This window comes from Pseudophryne corroboree, chromosome 10, assembly GCF_028390025.1.
Source record: "Pseudophryne corroboree isolate aPseCor3 chromosome 10, aPseCor3.hap2, whole genome shotgun sequence".
NCBI classification, from domain to species: domain Eukaryota; kingdom Metazoa; phylum Chordata; class Amphibia; order Anura; family Myobatrachidae; genus Pseudophryne; species Pseudophryne corroboree.
This window is the reverse complement of record NC_086453.1, coordinates 128,519,193-128,546,796: the sequence shown is the minus strand read 5'-3', so window position 1 is coordinate 128,546,796 and position 27,604 is coordinate 128,519,193. Positions and strand designations below refer to the sequence as shown.

The window sequence follows — 27,604 nt, the reverse complement described above, 5'->3', positions numbered from 1 at the left end:
CCAGGCATTGTAGGGAGGTCATACAGGCACGTGGAGGCCACACACACTACTGAGCCTCATTTTGACTTGTTTTAAGGACATTACATCAAAGTTGGATCAGCCTGTAGTGTGTTTTTCCACTTTAATTTTGAGTGTGACTCCAAATCCAGACCTCCATGGGTTAATAAATTTGATTTCCATTGATAATTTTTGTGTGATTTTGTTGTCAGCACATTCAACTATGTAAAGAACAAAGTATTTAATAAGAAAATTTCATTCATTCAGATCTAGAATGTGTTATTTTAGTGTTCCCTTTATTTTTTTGAGCAGTGTATATATATCCAGCGTACGGGATGCCAGCTGCCACTATAAAGACAGCGGCATCCTGTCCACCACAATGCCAGTAGCAGGGCGATCGCATCAAGGCCCCTTGCGGGCCCCCACTCTGCGGGCACGGTGGCTCACTTTGCTCACCATAGGTTCTATTCTCCCTCTATGGGTGTCCGCAGGGCTGCAGATGTGTCCAAGCGCCACTGCGGTTTGACGTCATCCCAGCTCCTGCGGTTGCCAAGCAGTGCCTTGGTTGTCGGCAGGACTGTCTTCCCCGGCCTAGAGGAAATCTACCATAAATGCATTATTTATTAGTGAAAACAGTGACAATCTCTAGATGGGCAACAATCTACTTATTGGTAACAACAATGATCAATTGCACATAATCTGACAATGATGTGCAGAAAACTAAATTCATATGTGCATGCATGATATAATGTATATTAAATGTACATTATATATATATATGTGTGTGTGTGTGTGTGTGTGTGTGTGTGTGTGTGTGTGTGTGTACGAAGGAAGCAATCAGCGCCACAGATGCAGTACCCGTAAAATAACACTAGTATTTGGACCACAAACTGTTGTCTCCTAATTGTCCTTAGTGTGAAAGGGTGTCAGCTCTAACCTTAAGTAAACTAAGCACCGGTATAAGTGCTTAAAGGACACAATTTGGGAGAATGGGATAAGGTGAGTAGGCGACCAATGGTGTTAAAGGTATTAGGAGGCTAAAAATATTATAAATATACATTTTTTTATTGTAGAACGCAGTACTAGTAAAAAGTCACACTAGATAAAAAAATATTAATAATAATAAATCGTGCAGAATGGCATGCACCTAAAAAAAAAACTACAGAGTCCAAAAATTACACAATGTCTTTCTGATAGAGGTGGTAGCAGATAACAGTAAAAATGTGAATAAAAGGTAAACACGTAAAAATTGTAAAGAAATTTAAAAAAGGGTTTTAAAAAGGATAAGAGATCAATATCTTAGCTTTTGAGGAGGAGTTTAGATCAAGTAGGGTGCTGTCTTGATTGGGTGCACATAAGGTCCTCTCACTTGAGAATTTCTACCTCACATTTTTGATTTTGTAACATTTTCAGATAATATCCCCTCACCATAAATGTATCAATTATTTTGTTCAGCTCCATGCCCAACTGTGTGGGGTCACTGACAATTCGGGCCACCCATAACATCTGTCACTTAGGGAGTCCTTTCTTCAGAAGTTTAGGATGATGACTTGAAGCCAAGAGTAATGTGTTCCTATCCTTGCTTTTGTATATACTTCAGTGTTGATGGCTCCATTCTTACATGTAATTTGGACATCAAGAAAATTTAGTGTATCTTCACTATATTGATGAATAACTCCTTTCCTTCTGACCATAACATACAGAGGTCATCAATGTACTGTGCATACATAAGAATATGTTGCTGTAATGTAGGGTCTTGAAAAAACATATTTTGTTCCTCTTGGAACATGAATAAGTTAGCATAGCTGGGCGCTACATTACTGCCCATTGCGCATCCTGTGGGTTGTTTAAAAAACTTGCCATTGTAATGAAAGTAGTTCAGTGTTCATGTCAATGTCAGGAGTTGCATGAATAGATCCTTATCCAGGTCAGAGATCTCTTGTGATCTGTAGAATGCTTCCATTTCTTGTAATCCTTTGGTATGTGGTATTGAAGTATATAGGTTGCTTACGTTCATCACAGAAATCATGGTTCCAGGAGGTACAGTGTAAACTTGTGATAAAGCAGGGAAGAAACTGGTTGTATCTTTGATGTAAGTTGATTGAACCATGATATAAGGTTTAAGTATTTGGTCCAAAAACACAGAGATAGATTGAAAGTTCAATTCCATAGATGAGATGATTGTACGCCCCATCGGTTGTTTGTTGGTTTTGTGAATTTTTGGTACTGTATATATAATTGGAATCCGCGGATGATTTTCAGTTAATGCCTTCCACAGGTTTTCATTGGTAAGTTGGACCAAAGATACAACCAGTTACACAATACGACACACTGTGACCTGTACCTCAGACCACGCAGTTTATGTGATCATCTGACAATGTGGCCTTTACTAGGTTGGTAAGACCAGCCGCACCATGAGTGAATGTATGGCATTACATTGTTCATCCATCAAGGCAGTTTTACAAAGCAAGAGAGTGGACCAGCCAGTAGCCTGACACTTTTTAAAGAAAGGTAATTAGTTGTCGGCCCTAAAACATATCATTATTGACCATGTGCCACCATTAATGAGAGGAGGGGATAGAGACCGACAACTATTAAGGAAGGAGGCACAGTGGATATACCATCTTAATACCATACACCCCTACGGCCTTAATGAAAAATTTAGTTGGGGTGTCTTTGATTGAATGAGCTTTTGGCCCTAATACAGCTATAGCAACATCGAATGACCATTCACAAACAAGAACCTATCGGCTAATGCTACTTCATTATTCTAGTTTCAGATCCTAGGCATCCAGTATTACCCCCTCGTTTCAATTATTAATGCAAATATACAGTGAAATTATTGTTATGATAATGATGAGCCTCAATAATATTAGACTTATCATATTTATGACTGGTTTCACCTTTTTGCTTTTCCATATATATAATGGACATTTAATATATATCAAGCATGCACATATGAATTCCGTTTTCTGTACATCATTGTCAGATTATGTGTAATTGATCATTGTTGTCACTGGTAAGTAGATTGTTGCCCATCTAGAGATTGACACTGTTTTCACTAATACATCATGCATTTACAGTAGGTAGCCTCTGGGCTGGGGAAGACAGTCCTTCCGACAATCAATGCGTTGCTTGGCAACCCATAGTCAACCATATGGTGAGAAACCTTTAGAAGGGAAGAATTATATGGACAGCCTTTTTACTTTGCTATATGTTATTTACACTGCAATGTGTTGCTCTACTGCATATGGATCTTGAAAATGGGGCACTCCAGTCCCCGACACATTGGTCAGGTGTAAACATAGCCTGATAGCTTTATTGTTGATCAGCTGATGCATTTACCACAATAAAAGATTGATTATTACAGCTACATTGCAGTTACTAATAGTTTATTAATTAATTAAATTTAACAGCTGGAATGAGCTCTGACCTCTCCAACCTGCAGCAGTGATGTCATTACCTGAGAGGTCCCACAGCAACTGAGTATATAGCCAGATTTGTAGAATTATATAATACATTAGTCCTAAAGTCTACAATAAAGAAAACAAGTTGCAGAGATAAACCACCAGTGAATCAGTATAAGATCTTATTTTAATGTTATTTTTCTCCTTTTTGGCAAACATTATTTTGGCGAACAAACACCATTTTAAATGAAAAAAATTTGTTTTCAATTTGCACTTAAGAACAGCAAATGTATCTATTTACAGACAAAAATTGTCAAAATACATCACATTTTAACCATGTAAAAATAATGTGAGTTTCTGAGAGATAATACTGCAGTCTTTATGGTTTCTTACATATATATATTTAAACTATTTTCAACCCATTTTATACATAATGGAAGGAGCAGTAATTCTTTATTTCCAAGAACTCTCCTATCACGATCCTATGTCTCCGTACAGGATTGCATCACCATTCATTGAGAAAATAACAGTGAAAAAAGTCATTCTGTATATTTATCCTCTGCTTAAAACTGTATTAATATACATAGGAAACCTTGATAAATTAATAGCCAGAAAAATCGATTTGATTGGTGAACGGTGATGTCACCACCCACCAGTAGTGACATTTTACCACAGATTAGTTATAATATACTTTCATTGAAGATGGTACAGTAAGTCTACCACAAGTCACCTTAGATTCACATGTGATGAATTAAAGGTGATTTGTACTCAACCTATAATATATAATAGGACATAGGTAACTAATACAGTACATAGACGAAGTAGGGGATATTTAAGAAAATTCGTGCACAAGAAAAATGACACCAATATTGTCATTTCTTTCCATACAACTTTGAAAATGAAAGCAAGCACAGGGGCCGATTCTATTGTTTTTTGCGCGGCCGCCACTAGAGGGCGCCCAATGGCAGCAATTCAATTATTTTGCCGTTCTGGCACACAGCGGTCGCGGAGCTCATATTTTTTCTCGCAACCTAAGGTGCGAGAAAAAATGTGGTGAAACAGAAGTTTGGACATCCAAAGCAGGGAGTTTAGATGGGTTTAGCTGTTTTAGGCGGCTGAATCCGGTCTGTTTGGGCACGACATGTGCAATATGTATGGGTGCACAAACACAATTGAATTGTGACAATTCTTCGGCCATCTAAAGTCCTGTTTAGAAAGAATTTTTAGATGCCTAAACCAATCGAATCACCCCCATAGTCTTACTAAAGGTTACAGCGCCTTTATCTTGAGCAGCAGTTTTCTTAAATGATCCTCATATATTTTACATATGTGACAAAAATACATATTTCTGGCATTCAGAGGGGGTTTGACTTCACAAAAATGGATGTGATACTGTCAAATCAGGGTGTGATTTGGTGGCCCAGGACATGTCATCATTTTGTCCAGATTTTCCAATTGTAAATGTTTGTGGAGATATATCTTTTACATAATTGTATAAGAAAAAAAGAAAGGCATAAGGAATAAAACAATTCTAGTTTTGGCTTCTTTAGAGTACGAAACAACATCCGAAAACGCATTTCTTGTTTGCGGTATCAAGCACTGTAACTTCACGCGTTTCAACTAAGCTGAGAAGCTTTATGCATTTCTCCAAATTTACTGTAGTAAAGACCAATTAAATTTCATCAAAACTTTCAGGTAACAACTTTGTAAATGTTTTACACAGTAACAAATCAGTTTGACTTTATCACTATATTTTAAAGAAGCAGTACTAGATTTTGTCCTTTTGTTACGTAAATTAATCGAGTTATTAAACAGTTATTTTAACGCATATCTGCAAACTGTATAAAGTATATATACATAGAATGTACACTCGTGGCATTGTGTTTCAATCATATAACTCAATTTCTAAAGCTTTTACTTAAATGTCTAAATAAACAACATACAGTATAGCGGAAAGAGGAGCAAAAACTGTCCTGTTATGGTATATATTACCCCTGAGGTGCTTCAAATTTGAAATAAATTATGGTGCTCTTAAGACACCAATGCATGTGATTTTAGTGCAACCTTACCCTGGATATGATAATTAATGACTAGCTGCTGACGACAAAATACATGATTTATTAGTATTTTTTTACTGATTGGGTGAAAGGGGTGTCTTTAATTAACTACCAGGTTCACACGTGCACTAAACTACCTCATTTTTTTTTAAACATTATCAGGTTTGATATGCATGTGTATAATGTTTTATCAAAATGTATATGCTAAATAGCAAGTGTTTGGAACAGGTAAAAGGTTCTCAACTGTATAACTACAAATTAAAATATTCGGGCTAGATGCATCATCGCTTGGAGAGTGATAAAATGGAAAGAGAAAAAGCACCAGCCAATCAGCTCCTAACTGCCATGTCACAGGCTGTGTTTGCAAAAATGGTAGTTAGGAGCTGATAGGCTGGTACTTTTTCACTCTCCATTTTATCACTTTCCAAGCGGTGATGCATCTAGCCTTAATGACGATTAATTACACTTTAAAGAAATATTTTATTATGATTGCCAAGACCTGTAATTATTCTTCAGCCCTGTTTGCTGATGAGCCTCTAAAGGCATGTGAGAATGTTACTGGTGATACACTCTAGACCTTAGTGCATTATAAATCCCATCATTATATGTTAACTGAACATACTGTAGTTATAACCTTTTGTTGTGGTACTTCAAAATACTTGTTTTAAACAGGTAACAACTAATAAAGCCCAGCAATCAAAATCAGATGGCAGGTACAGTAGCACTGCATCTTACACACAGAATAAAAGATTGCACTGATAAATACAGTAGAAACATTTCCGGGAACATATTTTCAGTGACAAATATTTCAAACCTGTAAATTAATAAATTATTGGCAATTGGCACATATGACTTGTATCAATTTATCATCAAATCACATTCATAATAAATGATATGAAATGATTTGCTATATCAGTGTTTGCGGCTAAATTGCTTATGTGCGTCTAGTTATGCACTGCCAGAACAGCATATAAACAGGTATGTGAAAGGAATCTATGTTATGCTGATGACCAATACCCATTTTTGGTTTGGCACGTAGTTGGAAGTTGGCTTGATGTATTCACTTGGGTTCATTTACATGCTGGTGACTGACATTCAGTGTCACTGTCTTTTTCTTATAGTCTTCAGGTGTCTCCCATTACTGTGTCGATTATATAGATAAAACTTTAACCTTAGACATTTCTACTTTGTTTAGCTCCATGCAGTAACAATCTTGTTATTTCTTTACCATCATATAAATTGTAAGGTTACTAGAAGGGCCCTCGTACTGGGATGCGGTCAGGATGCCAGTCGCCGGGATACCGGCGCTCAAAATCCCGACACTGGAATCTTGACATGCGGCCAACATGTCGACGGCAGAACTCCGATGAGGGACGAAATGGTGATGACATAATCACAAACGCCAATATCCCGAACGTAAGTATGCCGGGGAATTCTAGATTTAGCCCGCGGGGGGTGAGGGGGTTAGGTTTAGGCTGCGGGTGGAGGGTTAAGGGGGGAGGGTAAGCATACTTACCTGACCGCTGTCTGGATGCGGAGTATCGGGATGCCAGAGTCAAATGCCAGTATCCCCTATCACACCCCTCGTATTGTACCTCTTTGTCCATCTGTTATTACCCAGTCTCATTTCGATTACTGTTTTGTTCCTAATTATAAAGCACAATAGAATACGCTGGTGTTATATATAAATAACAGGTAATAAGTAATAAATATATAAATGTACCATGTACATTCCACTCATTTTCAACAGGGTTTGCTGAAATGTTATTTGAACATGAAACCAGGTAGCATTAACTACAGTATAGCAGTAACTGAAGCTTATTTATGTAACATGGGAGTAAACATAGTGCAATAATTCATAGTGACCGTTCGATTACCTTATTGAATAAGTCTAACCTGAACATATCTAAGCAAACCCATACCTGCCAACAGTTTTGGTTTTTATGGGACACGTTTGAATTCCCACATCTAATATGGGTGTGTTTTGTCCTAAATTGGGCATGGTTTGGGCAGTTTAAGGTGTGAATTCGGCAGACCAGAGATGTGGCCTAAATTGTGATTTGTGTGTCATGAGTGGAATATACAAGTACAGTATGTTTGCATTTTTTGAAAATAACCCATAATAGCAGTGATGTGGCCATCCACTGACAGAGCGATAATTTGGTCTGTGCATTGGGTCTGTACAAAAAGGTTCCAAAATAAGATAATAATAATAATAATTATTATTTTATTTAAATAGCGCTGTTTCTTCCATAGGCTCAAGGCGCTTGACATTTTAAAATCTAATATTGAACATTACTACAGTAGACAGTAAAGTTTGAGCAAACAGTCATTTATATGTACGGATGGTGTAATGGTTAGCATTACTGCCTCACAGCACTGAGGTCATGGGTTCGATTCCCACCATGGCCCTAACTGTGTAGAGTTTGTATATCCTCCCCGTACTTGCGTGGGTTTCCTCCGGGTACTCCGGTTTCCACCCACAATCCAAAAATATACTGGTAGGTTAATTGGCTCCCAACAAAATTAACCCTAGCATGAATGTGTGTGTGTGTGTACATGTGATAGGGAATATAGATTGTAAGCTCACTGGGGCAGGGACTGATGTGAATGGACAAATATTCTCTGTAAAGCGCTGCGGAATATGTGTGCGCTATATAAATAACTGGTAATATAATATAATATAATATATATATATATATATATATAGGGATACACTTGTTTTGCTCATTTCATTAGTTTTGGGATAACTGGTGCACCATGTCTTCAGGTGGGGATCATGAATACTGCTATGGCCTAGCTCGTTAAAGTAGTAGTTTAGACTCCAGAACAGAGACATTCATAGCAAGTTAATCTACTAGACAGATAATCAGAGGGTGAGTGATTCTTTTTATACTCTGCACAATATACTTCGAAATTAATGAAGTTCAAGGTCTGCAGCTTATAGAAAATAATAGTTTGATGCTTTTATTATTTAAGGGGCAATTATATTTTTTATTATGCTCATTCTAGTACTGCTTCTTTAATGAGGAGAGGAAACATACGGCTGAACAACAATTACCTTTCTTCGGCTCACAGTTATTAATAAAAAAAACATGGACGTTCATGAAGAAAAATAGAAACTAACAAACAAACACACATTCATGAAGCCTAGACTCTGATGGTGCATTTTTAAAAGCCTCAGAAATTTTGTGGTAGTCAGGATGATGAAATGCTGGGAATATGCCAGGCCACACACAGGACCCGGATAAAACTTTGGCGCTGGCTGGCAAGTGACGGGAAATGGACAAGAGATGGAGTCTATCTTAGAAGAGCATTTAGCGGAATTTTATAAGAAGCCAAAATCCCAGTAATGTCACTAGCGTCCTTCAAAGAGTAAAATCCAGCGTACAGGGAGTGAAATTACAAAATATCCCAACACCGGTGAATCTCCGCAAAATGAAGCAAGAATGTTCCATATGTCTCAATAATAGTTACATTGCTGCTTTTATTAAGGAAGATATTGTCACTATCCATTCGCCAGCGCAAGTCACGTGGTATATGTAAACGAGGCTTTTTTCAACACTTGATCCACAGTTTGTCTTCAGTTAATGTCTTTTGTAGTTAAATCACATCAGCTTGCCATTATGCTGATAAGAATAATCCTCACTAACCACTGAAATCAGTGATTCTATTGCCGTATCCATTAGCACATAGTCCTTTCATGGATCCATTTCCATGCTACACCCATTGTATTTGAAGTACAAATTGTTTCACAGTAAAATTTCAATTGAAAAATCAGGCATTCTATTCATCTTGTGGGTATAGTTTCGCTAATGCCAGTGCAAAAAAAATAAAGTAAAATAAAAAGATCAATTGCAAAGAGTTAGTTCAATGTATCATTTGTATGTATAATAGTTCTATATAAACGAGAAAAAAAAATCAGTTATGTCATTGCTTTAACCAATAAGGCTCCCCTTTGGGTGAATTTGGCACTAAGAGTAAACCAGGTTATCACCAGCAGCAGGTTTACATTCTGCATTTATTCTGCAGAAAAACTAAATACAAAACTTTGAATATAGACAGAGGAAGGTATTTATGAAATCTGTTGCAGAGGAAAAAAGGGGTGTGGCTTATAGCAACTAATCAGATTGTAACTGGCACTTTGCTACCACAATTTGGAAAAATGAAAGTCACCATCTGATTGGTCTTCCTATGCAGTTATTTTCATAAATATCCACCAAAGTGTCCAAATTTAAAACTCCATCTCGACAGGTAATATTCAGATACATTGATATGTTATAGCTGAGAACTCACCGTCTGCTTCTTGTTTAATTAGCCATCTGAAATAACACACATCTGTTTAATATGTTCACAGTTGGAAGCATCTCAGTGTGTATGCTATAAGCTCTGTGCAGACTGTAAAGAAGTAATAACTGCCATTTTCTTTTTCATCTCACCTACACTATAAAAAAGTGTCTATAAATACATCTTCTACATACACAGTTTATAAAACGTCTCCCCCCACTGCATCTGTTCTTGGAAAATGCGTCATTCACCAGTGCTGTCAGTCATTAAAATTCTTCAGAAAAACCACCTATGAAATATTTCTAGCAAATGTTTCTCAGCCCGACCCCCAGTAGGTGTCGAATATCTCAATTCTCCACTCTTTATGCAAAAGGCAGATTTCAAGGTATGCTTCATTTAAAAAAGAGCTACTGTATCATCATAAACATACTGTATCACATTAACCCTTTAGCATTAACGGAGTGGTCCAATGGGATAAGGTATAGTGGGCTGGGATTTTTTTTTGACCTGTGAGAATAAGGCAGATATCAACAATTTTTATTGTTTCATTTCCCATTTTTAAATGTTTTTATAGCCCCAGAACCCCTAAGGACAGCACCTTGGCACAGCAGAACAATTGTAGGTGATCTACAGACATACATAACAACATATTGGATGAAGACAAAGGAAACTTAACCCATGAGCACCATGACCAGGTATGATTTGTAATAGAATAAGCTACTGTCCGAACAAAATGGGTAGAGTCAATATGGGATAACAATGCCGTCTTTGCTGTATAATACCATGGACTTCCCATTATTAAACTCATTTCTTGTGGCACTATTTTTTGAGAACAGAGTTAAAAAAAAAAGGTTAAAAAAAAAGAAAGAAAAAATAAGCATCAAATAGAAATTATATATTTATCAGTCATCTGAGCCTGTAAACACTGCAGTCCGATTTACCTGGGTGCACAAGACACTGGTATAAGACCATTGCTGGAACTGGACATCAAATAAAATGGAGTCAGTCAGTTTGGCACATTTGTTTTTTGTTTTTTCAATATGAAGAAATAATTTTGTATTATGAACACGTTAAGAGCTGATTATCCAAAATATCTGATGAAAAGTTCCTGTGCTGGCTTAATGATAAAGACCGTGTGTAGGACTAGTTAGAGTTTCACTGGCAACACAGGCTTTCCTCTGTGGTGCTTTTGTATGCCTGAATCTTGGTGACCCAGAACGAATCTGCTTTTGTAGAAAATAATATCTGTACTCTAGCATAAAGTTGGACAAGCAGAGCAGGAAACGTAAGGTAAATAGAAAAGTATTGTGTGGCTTCAGTGAGTTCCACGACACAGCTGCATCTCTTCAGTGGCAAGGTAAACCTCTTCAGTTTTCAATAGTGCCTGTTGCAAAAGATAATAGCACCATATTTTATGTTAATAAGTAATAATAATAATAATAATAAGAAGAAGAAGAAGAAGACAATGAGGGAAATAAGTGGAACAAAAGGTCTGTCTTAATGTTGGATGCATTTGCGCTCTGAATATACACAGAAAATTATGTGCGTAAAAAAAACAAAAAAACAACTAGGCTGAAAATGATCAAGGGCCTATTATGAGCAGAGGACAGGTTGTGACCAACAATATGTGAGTGTGGCCAGTGCCATGTTGGCATGTACACCCCCTATACTAACAGCCCCAATGTCTCCCTATATATGCAAAAGTATAAAAAAAATCATAAGTTTGTGAGGAAAATAGAAAGACAATTTTAATATTTAGGATTTATGGCTGACTGTGTGGCTAGCTGGGTAGTCTGGCCCTTCCTACATGAGTATTTTAAGTGGGAAGTATCTCAAGATTGGTCCAACTCAGTCAGTCATAGAAGTGTGTATGTTTACACCTAGCGTACGATCAGGGCTGTAACTAGGGGTGTGCCAGATGTGCATAGAGCACAGGGCTCTGGGGGCTGCACCATTGCTGCCTCACGACCCTTACTTCTGGCTATAAGGGTGCCTGGAATGGCCAGTATCGCTACTGCAGAGATGCCCCGAGTGTCTTTTGGCACACACCTGGAGGGCCGGCACAGAGCCCGAAAAAGGGGCGTGGCCTATGAAATTGGGGCGTGGCTTCACGGGAGGACCCGCTATCGCGAGCCACGCCCCGTTTTCGTCACTGAGGGGGCATGCCCAGCGCTCTGTGATCCGCTGGCATGCTCCCTCTCCCTCTGACTCCACTGAATAGACGCTGTGCACATGCGCACGCGCACAGCGTCTATTCACCGCTGCTCTGCTAAGCAGAGCAGCGATTGACAGAGCCTCCCAACTGATCCCCCCACCACGGGACACTGTGGCCCGCGGGTGGGACAGCGGGACAGTCCCCAAAAAACGGGACTGTCCCGCGAAAATCGGGACAGTTGGGAGGTATGCTCTAGTGCTAAGCCTCATACTAGAGATGTGGTTTGTCCCATCAATGCTGGAATCAAGAAGGAGCTATCCTCCATTCTGCACATGGAGAACTGAATAAAGAAGCTGCATTTAATATATACTCCTCTTGATTTCATATATACTATACTACTGCAGGGTTGGGTATGTGTGACCGGCGGTCAGGAGACCGGCGGTCACAATACTGACAGCGTGATCCCGGCTGTCAGATGGCAGGCGAGGGGAAGGGGTAGGCGAGCAGAGCGAAGCCCCTTGCGGACTCACTGCATTCGCCACAGGTTCCACGACACCCATAGAGTGGGAATAGTCCCTGTTGGTCAGCATGCCGACCGGCGGGATTTCAGACGCCGGGAATCCGGTGTCGGTATTGTAACTGGCAGTCTCCTGACTGCTAATCACATAAACGCAGCCCCTACAGCATGCTCTTGTGTATGTAATATGATGTTTGCATACAGTACTATGCTCATGTTTATGGGTTTGTATTGCATGAAGTGCACATCGTAATTGCATGTGTTTTTGATTGTTTGTATTGCAGTGTTATTCAATCCTGTTACTACAGTAAATCACCATTCTTCAGATTCTCACAAGTAGCTTGGATTATTGTATTTTTTGGAAAGTATAGATGTGTCATCATATAGCTGTGTCCCCATACACCTAGCCTCAATACACCAGTGACGTGCAGTGAGGTAAATAGCTGAGGAGGCACTGGCTAGTACCAAAGTAAAATGAACACACAATATATTATATGATCCCAAGAGTTCATGTGGGCATTATACACAGCTGCAGCAGTATATACTGCTGGAAATTGGTTTGGTTTTGATCAGAGATCTGCCGACAAGGTACGCAGGGGAGGCACTGCCTCACCTGTCATAGACTTTTTACTCCAGAGTTTTGCCTATAAAAATGATCAGAAGAATACCACGAAGATATTTCTAATGTATTTTTCATATAATTTATATAGTCAAAACTCTGGCATATACTATAGTATGATAGGAAAGGCTCTGCCTCACCTATCTCCCCGCACAAGACATCTGGGGCTAAATGTAATAGCCTCCGAAATCCGGAGGTGCAGGACTTTTGTGCGAGTCGGCTCGTTTTTTTTTTAAAGCAGCAATCATTTACAAGGCAAAACCATGCCTTGTAAATGATTGCTGTTTTAAAAAAAAAAGGCAGACTTGCACAAAAGTCCCGCACCTCCGGAATTCGAAGGCTATTATATTTATTTGCATGATAACCACATACAAATTTGCTTATAGTGGCCTAAGTACTTACAGATGTATCCTCTTTAGTTGTTGCTGCGATGCGTAAGCAGCACGCACGCTCCCGCTATGCATACACAACTCGCACATGTGCCCACCTCCAATAAACTTCAATGGGAGCAGTTTGCAATGCGGACGCATGCGGCATGCCACAATGCACACGCATTGCGATCCCGCTACAGCCAGCTGCTATACGCAGCAAAGCTGTAGCAGGACACATCTGTAGTTAGGATTAGTAGTTATGTTGCAAAGGAATTGGTATAAATTCACAGATTAAGCATAATAGTGCATGGCATGGGTCACTTACACCTTCTTTTTGTCTTTTTCCTCAGATTAGTAACTAAGTGACACACAGAAGCTACATGAAATGCCAGCATCAATATTATATAATCAGTATGCGAATAAGGCACTTATGTTGTGAAAAGGTCTCTGGCAGAATTCTTGGTGCAGCTGTTGCAACGTCTGTGGCATACCAATCGGGGCTACTCAGGGCTGTCCTAACAGCATTGTAGGCCCTGGGCAAAGCAATATACAGGTTGAGTATCCCATATCCAAATATTCAGAAATACGGAATACAGGTTGAGTCTCCCTTATCCAAAATGCTTGGGACCAGAGGTATTTTGGATATGGGATTTTTCCGTATTTTGGAATAATTGCCTACCATAATGAGATATCATGGTGATGGGACCTAAATCTAAGCACAGAATGCATTTATGTTACATATACACCATATGCACACAGCCTGAAGGTAATTTTAGCCAATATTTTTTATAACTTTGTGCATTAAACAAAGTGTGTGTACATTCACACAATTCATTTATGTTTCATATACACCTTATACACACAGCCTGAAGGACATTTAATACAATATTTTTAATAACTTTGTGTACATTGAGCCATCAGAAAACAAAGGTTTCACTATCTCACTCTCACTCAAAAAAGTCCGTATTTCGGAATATTCCGTATTTCGGAATATTTGGATATGGGATACTCAACCTGTATTCCGAAATACAGAATTTTTTGAGTGAGAGTGACATAGTGAAACTTTGTTTTCTGATGGCTCAATGTACACAAACTTTGTTTTATACACAAAGTTATTAAAAATATTGTTATTAAATTACCTTCAGGCTGTGTGTATTAGGTGTATATGAAAGATAAATGTACTCTGTGCTTAGACTTAGGTCCCATCGCCATGATATATCATTATGGTATGTAATTATTCCAAACTACGGAAAAATCCGATATCCAAAATACTTCTGGTCCCAAGCGTTTTGGATAAGGAATACTCAACCTGTACTAGTATCCCTATTCACTCATTCACAGGAATAAATGGCCTGTGGCCCCGTACTTCCACATGATTTCATACTATGAATGGCTGTCAACACTCTGATTGTGGAGCATGCTGACAGCTATTTACCATCTGACTGCAGGCTAGGAGGCGGGTTGAGGATGCTGCCTGGCTGCTCTGATTGTGTGTAATTCACAATCAGAGCAGCTGGGCAGCATTCTCTATTTGCCTCCCAAAAAGCTCCAGAGGCACCAGCCCGCCCCTGCTCAAAGGCCAATAGAATGGTGGGGCAACTGCCCAGTGTGCCTATACATTAGTATAGCCATGGGGCTATTTGGTGTGATATGAGAATAGGTGTATGTGGGGCACATCTATAAGAGTGGTTTTATGCTGTCTGTCTTACTATACACAGGCTGTAGGGAAGTCTACAGAGAGGAGAGATCAGAACCACATAAACTTCAATAATACCTACTACAACATCTATGCTTATGAATTCCTGTAGACAACATTGATAAATAAAAGAACAAGTGCTTACTGACCTGCAGGTGTCGCCACATCAGACTCACACAATGGGGCATGTGGCTCTACGGCAGGTGAAACTGTGAAGCGGGTGAATCTCAACGAGTCCATCAGGTTTCCTTCAACCCGTTTCCCTTGAAGAGTGGGAGGTGCTGGTGTGGTGGAACTTATTGGAGACTTAAGGGCTGCACCCTCAGCTGCCATTGGAATGAATGTGGAGTTCTGGGGCATCAATGGAAAGTCATCATCCCACTCAAAACTTCCACCTGTGACAAAGTACAAGAAAAGTATTTTAGTTTTCTTTAGCAAAAACCAAACTAATGTAAACTCTTCCAGCTCTAAAGTAAGCACTTCCAGATAAGAATCAAAGAGGTAAGTATAGGGACTGGAACTGTCAATGAATCTTAGATTCCAGTCCCTATCCTACAAGGGCTAAATATTTTAAACCAGGGATAAGCAACATGCCTTCACCTGGGTTGGTATCGGATGACCAGCGGTTGGGAGACCGCCGGTCACCATACCGATGCCGGGATCCCATCTACCAGATGGCCGGCAGGGGAGTGAGTGCAACGAAGCCCCTTCAGGCTCGCTGCGCTCACCATGCAGCAGGCTCGGTGGCTCACTGCGCTCGCCACAGGTTCTATTCCCACTCTATGGATGTTGTTGACACCCATAAGTGGGAATAGTCCCTGATGGTCGGCATGCTAGTCCTTGATGGCGGGCTAGTCAGTGTTCGGTATGCCGGCTCTGGTATTGTGACCCCGCCGGTCACAGAACCGCATCCCCTTCACCTGCGAACCCCAGATGTGTGCCACTAGTTTGACATATTCTCTGCACACTTTAGGCTAAAGCTAAGCATTTTCCTTAAAATTACTAGATATGCCAGTGAGTGGCGCATGTGGATAATTCTGAGTTTCTTTTAGTGGCTTGTGGAGAAATCTAAGTGACATTTGGGGCTCAACAAGGGAAGTGTGAGTGGTGTTTGAGAGTTCTGTGGCATGCGCTGACGTCTGAGATCTGTGTGAAAGCATGTGGGAGTATGTCAAGAAGTATGATTGGCATGTTGGGAGATCTGAGTGCCATGTTGGGGTATGTCAGGAAATCTGAGTCGCATGTTAGGAGATCTGAGTGGCATGTGGGGGTATATCAGAAAGTCTGAGAGGCATGCTGGGAGATCTGAGTGGCATGTGGGGATATGTCAGGAGGTCTGAGATGCATGTTGGGAGATCTGAGTGGCATGTGGGGGTATGTCAGGAAGTCTGAGTGGCATGTTGAAAGATTTGAATGGCATGAGGTGAGTCAGAGTAGCAGTCTTGGAGTGAAAGCGGCATATGTCTGAGCATGTGTGGTGGTCTGAGCTCACGAAGGGCCCTTTTTTTTATGGTAGCATTTTGGGGAATTTTCAGATGTGTAATGTTGAGGTGTGGGGGTAATTTCAGGGCAGGTCTTTTTTTCATTACTGAAATGAAAAGTAATTTGCAGCTGGCCCTTGAAATGTATTTGGTTGCCTAATACTGCTTTAAACTGTACAGCTTGCAAGAGCTCACAAACTTTCTCTGGGACATGTGTATCTAATTAATAAGCATTGAATGGCTTTTACAGGTTCATACTCATATATATATATATATACCCAACTCGAACAGCCGACACTCCACGGAAAAATACCAATAACCTGCCAGGGTGCTCTCTAGAGGCCCGCCAACCTCAGTAATATCCTCCAAATAATAGAGTCACTCCTGGACTACCAACTTGGTGAAAATTCAAGGTGCTTTAATCTTCAACGTTTCGGGGTGCTGCCCCCCGTCACCAGGACACACATGTGTGTCCTGATGACGGGGGGCAGCACCCCGAAACGTTGAAGATTAAAGCACCTTGAATTTTCACCAAGTTGGTAGTCCAGGAGTGACTCTATTATTTGGAGGATATATATATATATATATATATATATATATATATTACTCTGGATCAGGGCCGTAACTAGGGGTTGGCAAGGATGACACTCACAAGGGATGCTAGTCAAAGGGGGGCACTACTTGGCTCAGCTTGCCAACCCCTTGGGGGGCGACTTGCTATCCAGATAACTCAGTCTAAAGCTTTTTTATTATTCATTAAATTGAGCTTCATTTACACTGTTCAGTCGTGTCCAGATTCTTGTTAATAAGAGGGAGGGAACGGAGCATCCCTTGTCCAGTACCGGGCTGCAGCCTCTGTGTCTTAGTGGGCAGTACTGGCGGCTGTGCTCAGGCAGAATATAGGCTGAAGGTCAGGCTCTGTCAGTAATGATTGAAGCGACATCTGCACTGAAGATTTAGGGCACGGGTTCTGAGTCAGATGATATGCTGATATTCAAGCAAATGGACAATGTTTTTCCATGTGCAATGGCCCTGAGTTGTACCTGCATGCATCCTGATTTTCTACATACAAAAAGTCATACTACAGCTTTGCACGCACAGTAGAAGAAATGTTAGGGGTGTTCCTGCTCAGTGACTGGGAAGGAATGGGGCTTGCTAAAAAGACGCATAGGGATGTCTTATGGGAATGTCGATGAAAGCGAGTACGTACAGAAACGCTCAACTGCTCACACTGAAGGGCATACTCAGATGGAAAATATGCACCTGCCATAGGGTAGATGAAAGTTTCATGGTGTTGCCAATGACGTGTCCAAGGACACACCAAGCAGTATTTCAGTGTCTACGGATGCTGACGGTGAATGTCTAAGTCCTTGCACATTCAGAAGCATGGCTACACACTAGAAAAGGTATAGTGACATGAACATAAAGACTCGACTGCTAAAAAGACACATCCACATCTGCATCCGACTATGAATCATACTCTTAGAAGTGAGGGGCTTGTAGCTTTCTATATGGGACCTTGTCACAGCTAGAACTGGATAATGGACACCAGAAGCTATGCCTTGTCACCACAGTGGGGGTGAGCTTCCTTGCTGGCTTTTTTCCCCAGGTGTTGTTAGTATAGAGAAATGTCATATCTTTATGTCTATACCCTGCAGAACATTGTTCATGGGAGTATAAAATGGCATAATATCATCTTTTTTTCTTACATCGGGGGGCATGACCAGGTCGTGGAGGGATGTGACTAGTGTTTTAGAAGATCCCATCTCCCTCCAAAGCAGTAACCTTGTTGTTTGGAGCTGTTTGACTACGAAAGGTAATGCCCCCTCTTCATTGATTCTGCTTCAGGTCTAGCACCCCTCTCTAACTCTAACTCAGGTCATGCTCTCCTTGCATTCACCTATAATATTCTCCATGTTTGTATATATCGTACAAGGTCTCATATTCCCCCTCCCCCATCCTACTACAACTCTCCAGTCCCCCCTCTTTGCATCCTTCCTGCCCAATACCTTCTGGTCACTGTTACTGCAGTCTCATCCTACTAGGTTTCCCCTAAAGACCACTGAGGTCATTGTCCCACCTCCATCTAATGTTTCTTACCCATACTTCTATATTTTAAGCTTTTACGGCAGGGTTTTCAATACAGGTTGAGTATCCCTTATCCAAAATACTTGGGACCAGGGGTATTTTGGATATCGGATTTTTCCGTATTTTGGAATAATTGCATACCATAATGAGATATCATGGTGATGGGACCTAAATATAAGCACAGAATGCATTTATGTTTCATATACACCTTATACACACAGCCTGGAGGTCATTTTAGACAATATTTTTTATAACTTTGTGCATTAAACAAAGTGTGTGTACATTCACACAATTCATTTATGTTTCATATACACCTTATACACACAGCCTGAAGGTCATTTAATACAATATTTTTAATAACTTTGTGTATTAAACAAAGTTTGTGTACATTGAGCCTTCAAAGAACAAAGGTTTCACTATCTCACTCTCACTCAAAAAAGTCCGTATTTCGGAATATTCCGTATTTCGGAATATTTGGATATGGGATACTCAACCTGTAATATGTGCTATACAGTGCAGATGGCCAAATTATAAATAAAATTATGTGTCTCATGGGGGAGTGGGGGTGTCAAGTACTTAACTTTGGCAGGGGGGCCAAGATCCCTAGGTACAGCCCTGCTCTGGAATATGTGTGTTTTCAGATGATCAAGCATCAGGTATCTTAAAATAAACATTACAGGCAGATGACTAGATTCGGAACATGAATATTAAACGTCCACTTTTATAATTTTCTTACAGTTTTATTGACATTTTTTCAGACTATGTTAATTTCTAAATCATACTAGTAAAGAGACATATGCCGGGGTCACCTCAGTCTGCTCGCTGCTCCACTCCATCCTACGCCCCACTCTTTTATTCTCTGCAACCTCTATAATCTGCTTCACCACCCACTTTGCAAAATCTCTACTGTTCTGTCCTACTCCATCCCCACCCTGTCCTGCTCTGCCTTCCTCTCTGTCCTACTCCACTCTGCCCACCCCCACTCACCTCTACTACATCCCGCTTTCATTATTACCCTGTTCTTGGTGGGTCCTCCTCCTCTTCAGCTAGGGTTAATCCAGTCTCCCTATCAGTGAGAGCCATTTGACAGGCAGTGAGCCCAGGTCCTTTTGCGCATGCATGTCAGAGACAGGACAAACTATTATATCTGTTTTTATATGTAGGTATAGATTAAATTTGTTTAAGGTGAGTCTAATTAAGATACAGTGGGGCAAATGTACGAACTGTCAATATGGGGGGGAAGCAATACCAGCGCACATTATGTGTGCTATACCGCTTCCCCCATGTATGATAGCCGCAGTCTGTGCCCAGTGACAGCCCATCCATATTGGTGCTTCTACCTATAAGATAGCAGGCCGATATGCTTGCGCAATGTGTGATGTTGACCGTTCCAACATCTGCAGCTGTCGGTGGCGATGCCCATACACCACAGAGGGGACAGAGCTGTCCCTGGCTATGGCAGGTTCCAGGTCTCTGGAGTGCGCTGGAGATCTCACGTGAGTAGTGAGATCCCGTGAATGCACAGAGGAGCTGGCCGGGCAGGGAGACACAGGCATCTGAGCTGATGCCTGTGTGTTCAGGGGGGGAGGGGGGAGCTTTCGTTTCGGCAGACAAGATGTTTATACATCTTGTCGATGTCCCTTCCTGCTTCGCCTCGGTGCCGCTATAATACATTTACCCCAGTGTTTGTAAGTGGGTGCAATTTGTTCCAATAGCTGTTATTGTCCAGTTTTTATTCTTAAAATCATTGCGTTTAATATTAATAGCGGTTCTTCCATTAAACATCGTGCTACCTTTCCTAGTGAATTAAATTAATTGAAGTACATATTTTACATATTTAGCATTCTAAATAGTGTTGAATAGACTGAGTAACCACGGTGTTATTTACTTATCTAAAAATGACATAATTAATTAGGTCACTGATAACATCACACTGAATGTCCCAAATATTATTACATTGCTGGTATCATATAAAGCTCATAAGGCATTTATTGAAATCTCTCTAGTTAATTTCCGGCTTATATTTTTAAATGAACGTGCCTTGAAAGAATGTGTCATGTACATTAAAGCATTGGAAGCAAATTTTTCAAGTTGAAGACTTTATTAACACAGAGTCTAAGGGCCTAATTTAGCATGGAATGCTGCTGCGGCAATGTTCACATGCTGATGCCCTGTGCAGTGTGCACATAGGCAGAAGCCGCACCGCACATGCGCACACAGTAAGATGTGACAACATCTCACATGGGGAAGCAGTTATCTTCCCGATAGACAGGATCCCGGCAGTCAATATACCGATGCCGGGATCCCGATTTAGGACAGAAACCCGGCATTACTATACCGACACCAAACGGGATGCCTGCATCAAAATACAGACTGCCAGCATCCCAATCATCCTGACAGCGGGACGCGCTGGCATCCTGCCACGCGTGGGTGTGTGTGTGTTAAGCTGCAGAAGGCGGGTTAGAGTTAGGCTGCAGCACCAGTCCAGGAAAGTTAGAGTTAGGCACCGGGGAGGGTGGGTTAGGGTTAGGCACTTAGCAGGGGAGGTTAGGGTTAGGCACCTAGTGGGGAGGGTTAGGTTTAGGCAGCAGGGATGCCACTGTTGGTATACTGAACGTCGGCATCCCGTCCATCGGCAAATCATACTGATCCCCTGACATGTGCAAACGCCTCTGCCTGATTGTGATTGGCAGGCAGAGGCGTTCGCAGGGTGAGAGGGGGCGTCATATCGGTGTTTCATTGAGGGTGGAGTGGTCTGGACAATGCAGGCGTGTCCGGACCGTTTGCAAAGCAGGCTGTGGAGACTGCGTGATGTCACGCAGCGGCTGTGACCCAAAAGATGGCAGGTTACCTTCTGTCTAAGCAGCTAGGCTAGAGGGCAACCCTAAACATGCAATAGCATCGCCGTTGTGCGACGCACTCGTATGTTTGCAGGGGGGAGGGGGGGGCAGGACCCTGCATGTGTGGTGGACGTGCCTTGTGCTGGCCGTCCCCCCACATGTCAGTGTGATGGGTGGTGGATATGCAATTTTACGCACATCTACGATTCATGTTGAATTATGCCCCAGGTCCTTTAGTAAATAATTAGACATGATTAGTAAACTGAGTGGCCACCTTTTAATTGCACACATTCAGGTCCTGCTCATGGATTTTTCTATATTGCTCTGTTACTAGATGCGCCTGGGGTAATTAATTAGTCAAATCATACTATATGTCATTTTTTTTAGAAAGGGAGGTTGAACAAGAAGTGGCAGCTTGTCACAGTCCCTTGCTGCACCTCCTCCTGTCAGCAGTATCGCTCTCCCGGTGGTGCTTTCAGCACACCTCAGAGTTTTACTCTGGGGAGTATATTTATTAAAGTGCGGGTTTTCAGAAGTGGAGATGTTGCCCAAAGCAACCAATCAGATTGTAGCTAATGAGGATTATCCTGTCCCTGGCTCCAGGCTTCTCAGCAAGGACCCTGCTACAGTGATTCCATTCTATTGCAAGTATTCAGCATTGTTCTCTTTGACTGTTTGATATATTTGTTTCAATATTTCAAGTACTCTCTGCAGTATATCATCAGCCAATCTACAGTGACTGACTCTGCATCTTGGTGAATTCTCAGCATTCATCAGTGACCCTATGGGTGTATTGCTTGCTCCTTTTCTACAGTAACCAAAGCAAAGTATCTGTGCATACTCAAGTATCTGTACATAATCCGAGTCTCTGTGCATCTTCCAAAATTCTGTGCATCTTCCAAGCATCTGTGCAAATTCCAAGTACCTGTGCATATTTTAGAGATGAGCGGGTATGGTTCCCTGAGAACCGAACTCTACCGGACTTCACTACATGAGCCCGGATCCGAGCCCAGCGCGGGTTTTCCCGCCTGACTCGGAAACCAGAACGAGGCAAAACGTCATCATCCCGCGGGTTTTGGACTCCATTTTCACTCCAGTCCCGGAGAGTGTATCGAGAGGACGTGTGGGAGGGAAAGTGGGGTGGTGATTCCAGTGCTGTCTTGTGCTGCTCAGTCCAATGTAGTGTGTTATGCTGCATCAGTCCAGTCACAGTGGTGGTGTCCTCTGCTGCCATATGTCCAGTGCTGCTGTATAAGTCCAGTCCAGTGGTGCTGTGTTGTGCTGCATCAGTCCAGTGGTGGTGTCTTGTGCTGCATCAGTCCAGTCACAGTGGTGGTGTCCTTTGCTGCCATATGTCCAGTGCTGCTATATAAGTCCAGTCCAGTTGTGCTGTGTTGTGCTGCATCAGTCCAGTAGTGGTGTCTTGTGCTGCATTAGTCCTGTCACAGTGGTGGTGTCCTCTGCTGCCATATGTCCAGTGCTGCTTTATAAGTCCAGTCCAGTGGAGCTGTGTTGTGCTGCATCAGTCCAGTGGTTGTGTCTTGTTCTGCAGCAGTCCAGTCACAGTGGTGGTGTCCTCTGCTGCCATATGTCCAGTGCTGCTTTATAATTCCAGTCCATTGCAGTGGTGCTGTGTTGTCCTGAATCATTCCAGTGGTGGTGTCCCTGTGCTGCTGTATAAGTCCAGTGGTACTGCCGTATAAATCCAGTGATACCTCCGTATATGTCCAGTGGTACTGCCATATAATTCCAGTGATACTGCCGTATATGTCCAGCGGTACTGCCGTATAAATCCAGTGATACTGCCGTATATGTCCAGTGGTACTGCCATATAATTCCAGTGGTACTGGTATATAAATCCAGTGGTACTGGCTTATAACTCCAGTGGTACTGCCGTATAATTCCAGTGATACTGCCATATAATTCCAGTGATACTGCGGTATAAATCCAGTGGTACTGCCGTATAAGTCCAGTGATACTGCCATATAATTTCAGTGGTACTGCCGTATAATTCCAGTGGTACTGCCGTATATGTCCAGTGGTACTGCCATATAATTCCAGTGATACTGCCGTATATGTCCAGTGGTACTGCCGTTTAAGTCCAGTGGTAGAGCCGTATAAATCCAGTTCAGCGGTATTGCCGTATATGTCCAGTGATACTGCCGTATATGTCAGTGGTACTTTCGTATAAATCCAGTGATACTGCCGTATATGTCCAGCGGTACTGCCGTATAAATCCAGTGATACTGCCGTATATGTCCAGTGGTACTGCCATATAATTCCAGTGATACTGCTGTATATGTCCTGTGGTACTGCCATATAAATCCAGTGATACTGCCGTATATATGTCTAGTGGTACTGCCATTTAATTCCATTGATACTGGCGTATAAGTCCAGTGGTACTGGCGTATAAGTCCAGTGATACTGGCGTATAATTCCAGTGGTACTGGTGTATAAATCCAGTGGTACTGCCGTATAATTCAAGTGATACTGCCGTATAAATCCAGTCCAGTGATACTGCCGTATAATCCAGTGGTACTGCCGTATAAATCCAGTGATACTGCCATATAATTCCAGTGGTACTGCCATATAATTCCAGTGATACTGCCATATAAATACAGTCCAGTGGTACTGCCGTATAAATCCAGTGGCACTGCCGTATAATTCCAGTGATACTGCCATATAATTCCAGTGATACTGCCGTATATGTCCAGTGGTACTGTCATATAACTCCAGTGATACTGCCGTATAATTCAAGTGATACTGCCGTGTAAATCCAGTCCAGTGATACTGCCGTATAATCCAGTGGTACTGCCGTATAAATCCAGTGATACTGCCATATAATTCCAGTGGTACTGCCATATAATTCCAGTGATACTGCCGTATAAATACAGTCCAGTGGTACTGTCGGATAAATCCAGTGGCACTGCCGTATAATTCCAGTGATACTGCCATATAAATCCAGTGATACTGCCGTATATGTCCAGTGGTACTGTCATATAACTCCAGTGATACTGCCGTATATGTCCAGTGGTACTGCCGTATAAATCCAGTCCAGTGGTACTGCCGTATAAATCCAGTGATACTGCCGTATAAGTCCAGTCCAGTGGTACTGCCGTATAAATCCAGTTATACTGCCGTATATGTCCAGTGGTACTGCGTATAAGTCCAGTCCAGTGATACCGCTGTATATGTCGGGTGGTCTTCTGTTTGCCGGCAGCCGGGCTCCCGACACCCAGCATACCGGCGCCGGAATCCCGACTGCAGGCATACCGACATCTTTTCTCCGTCTTGGGGGTCCACGACCCCCCTGGAGGGAGAATAGATAGCGTGGCGCGCGTAGCGTGCCACCGTGCCCGCAAGGGGCTCATTTGCGCTCGCCCAGCTGTCGGTATGCTGGCGGTCGGGATTCCGGCGCCGGTATGCTGGCCTCCAGGAGCCCGGCCGCCGGCATACCCTACTACACCCGTATATGTCCAGTGCTACTGCCATATAACTCCAGTGATACTGCCGTATATATGTACAGTGATACTGCCATATAATTCCAGTAATACTGCCGTATAAATCCAGTGGTACTGCCGTATAAATCCAGTGTTACTGCCATATATAAATCTAGTCCAGTGATACTGCCGTATAACTCCGGTGATAGTGCCGTATATGTCCAGTGGTACTGCCGTATAAGTCCAGTCCAGTGGTGCTGCCATATAAGTTCAGTGGTGCTGTCCTGTGCTGTATATTATTTTCTCCAAATAAAGGGGTTATTAATATTTAATCCAAATAATTTTTACAGGGTTTGACCTGTGCGGTGTAGAGGTACGCTCTCCTGTGATGCATTTTGTTATATAACTCCAGAAAAATAATGGAGAACAAAAATGTGGAGGATAAAATAAGATTTTAAACCTACCGGTAAATCTTTTTCTCCTAGTCCGTAGAGGATGCTGGGGAGTCCGTAAGGACCATGGGGTATAGACGGGCTCCGCAGGAGACATGGACACTATAAAGAACTTTAGAATGGGTGTGCACTGGCTCCTCCCTCTATGCCCCTCCTCCAGACCTCAGTTAGAAAACTGTGCCCAGAGGAGACGGACAGTACGAGGAAAGGATTTTGGTAATCCAAGGGCAAGATTCATACCAGCCCACACCACCCACACCGTATAACATGGAATATACGCAACCAGTTAACAGTATGCAAGAAAACAGTATCAGGCAAAGACTGATTTCAACTGTAACATAACCCTTATGTAAGCAATAACTATATACAAGCCTTGCAGAAAGTAGTCCGCACTGGGACGGGCACCCAGCATCCTCTACGGACTAGGAGAAAAAGATTTACCGGTAGGTTTAAAATCTTATTTTCTCTTACGTCCTAGAGGATGCCGGGGTCTCCGAAAGGACCATGGGGTTTATACCAAAGCTCCAGACCGGGCGGGAGAGTGCGGACGACTCTGCAGCACCGACTGAGCAAACGCAAGGTCCTCATCAGCCAGGGTATCAAACTTATAGAACTTTGCAAAAGTGTTTCAACCCGACCAGGTAGCTGCTCGGCTAAGCTGTAAACCCGAGACGCCTCGGGCAGCCGCCCAAGTAGAGCCCACCTTCCTAGTGGAATGGGCCTTTACCGAATCTGGTAACGGCAATCCTGCCGTAGAATGAGCCTGCTGAATCGTATTACAGATCCAGCGAGCAATAGTCTGCTTCGAAGCAGGAGCGCCAACTTTGTTGGCTGCATACAGGACAAACAGTGCTTCTTTTTTCCTAACCCGAGCCGTCCTGGCTACATAGATTTTTAAGGCCCTGACTACATCCAGGGACTTGGAGTCCTCCAAATCACCCGTAGCAACAGGCACCACAATAGGTTGGTTCATATGAAACGATGAAACCACCTTGGGCAAAAATTGAGGACGAGTGCTCAACTCCGCTCTATCCATATGGAAAATCAGATAAGGGCTCTTGTGAGACAAGGCCGCCAATTCGGACACCCGCCTCGCAGATGCCAAGGCCAACAACATGACCACCTTCCAAGTGAGAAACTTTAATTCAACCGTATGAAGCGGTTCAAACCAGTGAGAGTTTAGGAACCGTAATACCACGTTAAGGTCCCATGGTGCCACTGGGGGCACAAAAGGAGGCTGGATGTGCAGCACTCCCTTTACAAAAGTCTGGACTTCTGAGATAGAAGCCAATTCCTTCTGAAAGAATATAGATAGGGCCGAAATCTGTACCTTAATGGAGCCTAACTTCAGGCCCATATCCACTCCTGTCTGTAGAAAGTGGAGAAAACGGCCCAGATGGAAATCCTCCGTAGGAGCATTCTTGGCTTCACACCAAGATACATACTTCCTCCAGATACGGTGATAATGTTTCGCCGTCACCTCCTTCCTAGCCTTTATCAGCGTAGGGATGACTTCATCCGGAATACCTTTCCCAGCTAGGATTCGGTGTTCAACCGCCATGCCATCAAACGTAACCGCAGTAAGTCTTGGAACATGCAGGGCCCCTGCTGTAACAGGTCCTCCCTGAGAGGAAGAGGCCACGGATCTTCTGTGAGCATTTCCTGAAGATCTGAGTACCAGGCCCTTCGAGCCAAATCTGGAACAATGAGTATTGTCTGCACTCTTTTTTGTCTTATGATTCTCAATATTTTTGAGATGAGAGGAAGAGGAGGAAACACATAGACCGACTGAAACACCCATGGTGTCACCAGGGCGTCCACCGCTACTGCCTGAGGGTCCCTTGACCTGGCACAATACCTCCGAAGCTTCTTGTTGAGGCGTGACGCCATCATGTCTATTTGAGGAATTCCCCAAAGACTTATCTCTGCAAAAACTTCTTGATGAAGTCCCCACTCTCCTGGATGGAGATCGTGCCTGCTGAGGAAGTCTGCTTCCCAGTTGTCCACTCCTGGAATGAAGACTGCTGACAGAGCGCTTTACGTGATTTTCCGCCCAGCGAAGAATCCTGGTGGCTTCCGCCATTGCCACTCTGCTCCTTGTCCTGCCTTGGCGGTTTACATGAGCCACTGCTGTGACGTTGTCTGATTGAACCAGAACCGGTAGGTCGCAAAGAAGATTCTCCGCTTGTTGTAGGCC

The 27,604-nt window shown here is 42.3% G+C and overlaps 1 protein-coding gene across 2 annotated transcripts in view; it reads right to left on the bottom strand.

The window, feature by feature from the left end:
* Positions 1-3,584: 3,584 nt before the first annotated feature.
* LMTK3 (lemur tyrosine kinase 3) overlaps positions 3,585-27,604 on the bottom strand; it is a 239,515-nt gene continuing 215,495 nt past the window's right edge. For both annotated transcript variants that reach the window (XM_063942786.1, XM_063942787.1), the window contains exons 15-16: positions 15,256-15,501; positions 3,585-11,132 (exon numbers count right to left, since the gene is read on the bottom strand). In XM_063942786.1, the coding sequence (XP_063798856.1) occupies positions 11,116-11,132; positions 15,256-15,501 (263 nt within the window). In that variant the 3' untranslated portion in view covers positions 3,585-11,115. The remainder of the gene's footprint in view (positions 11,133-15,255; positions 15,502-27,604) is intronic.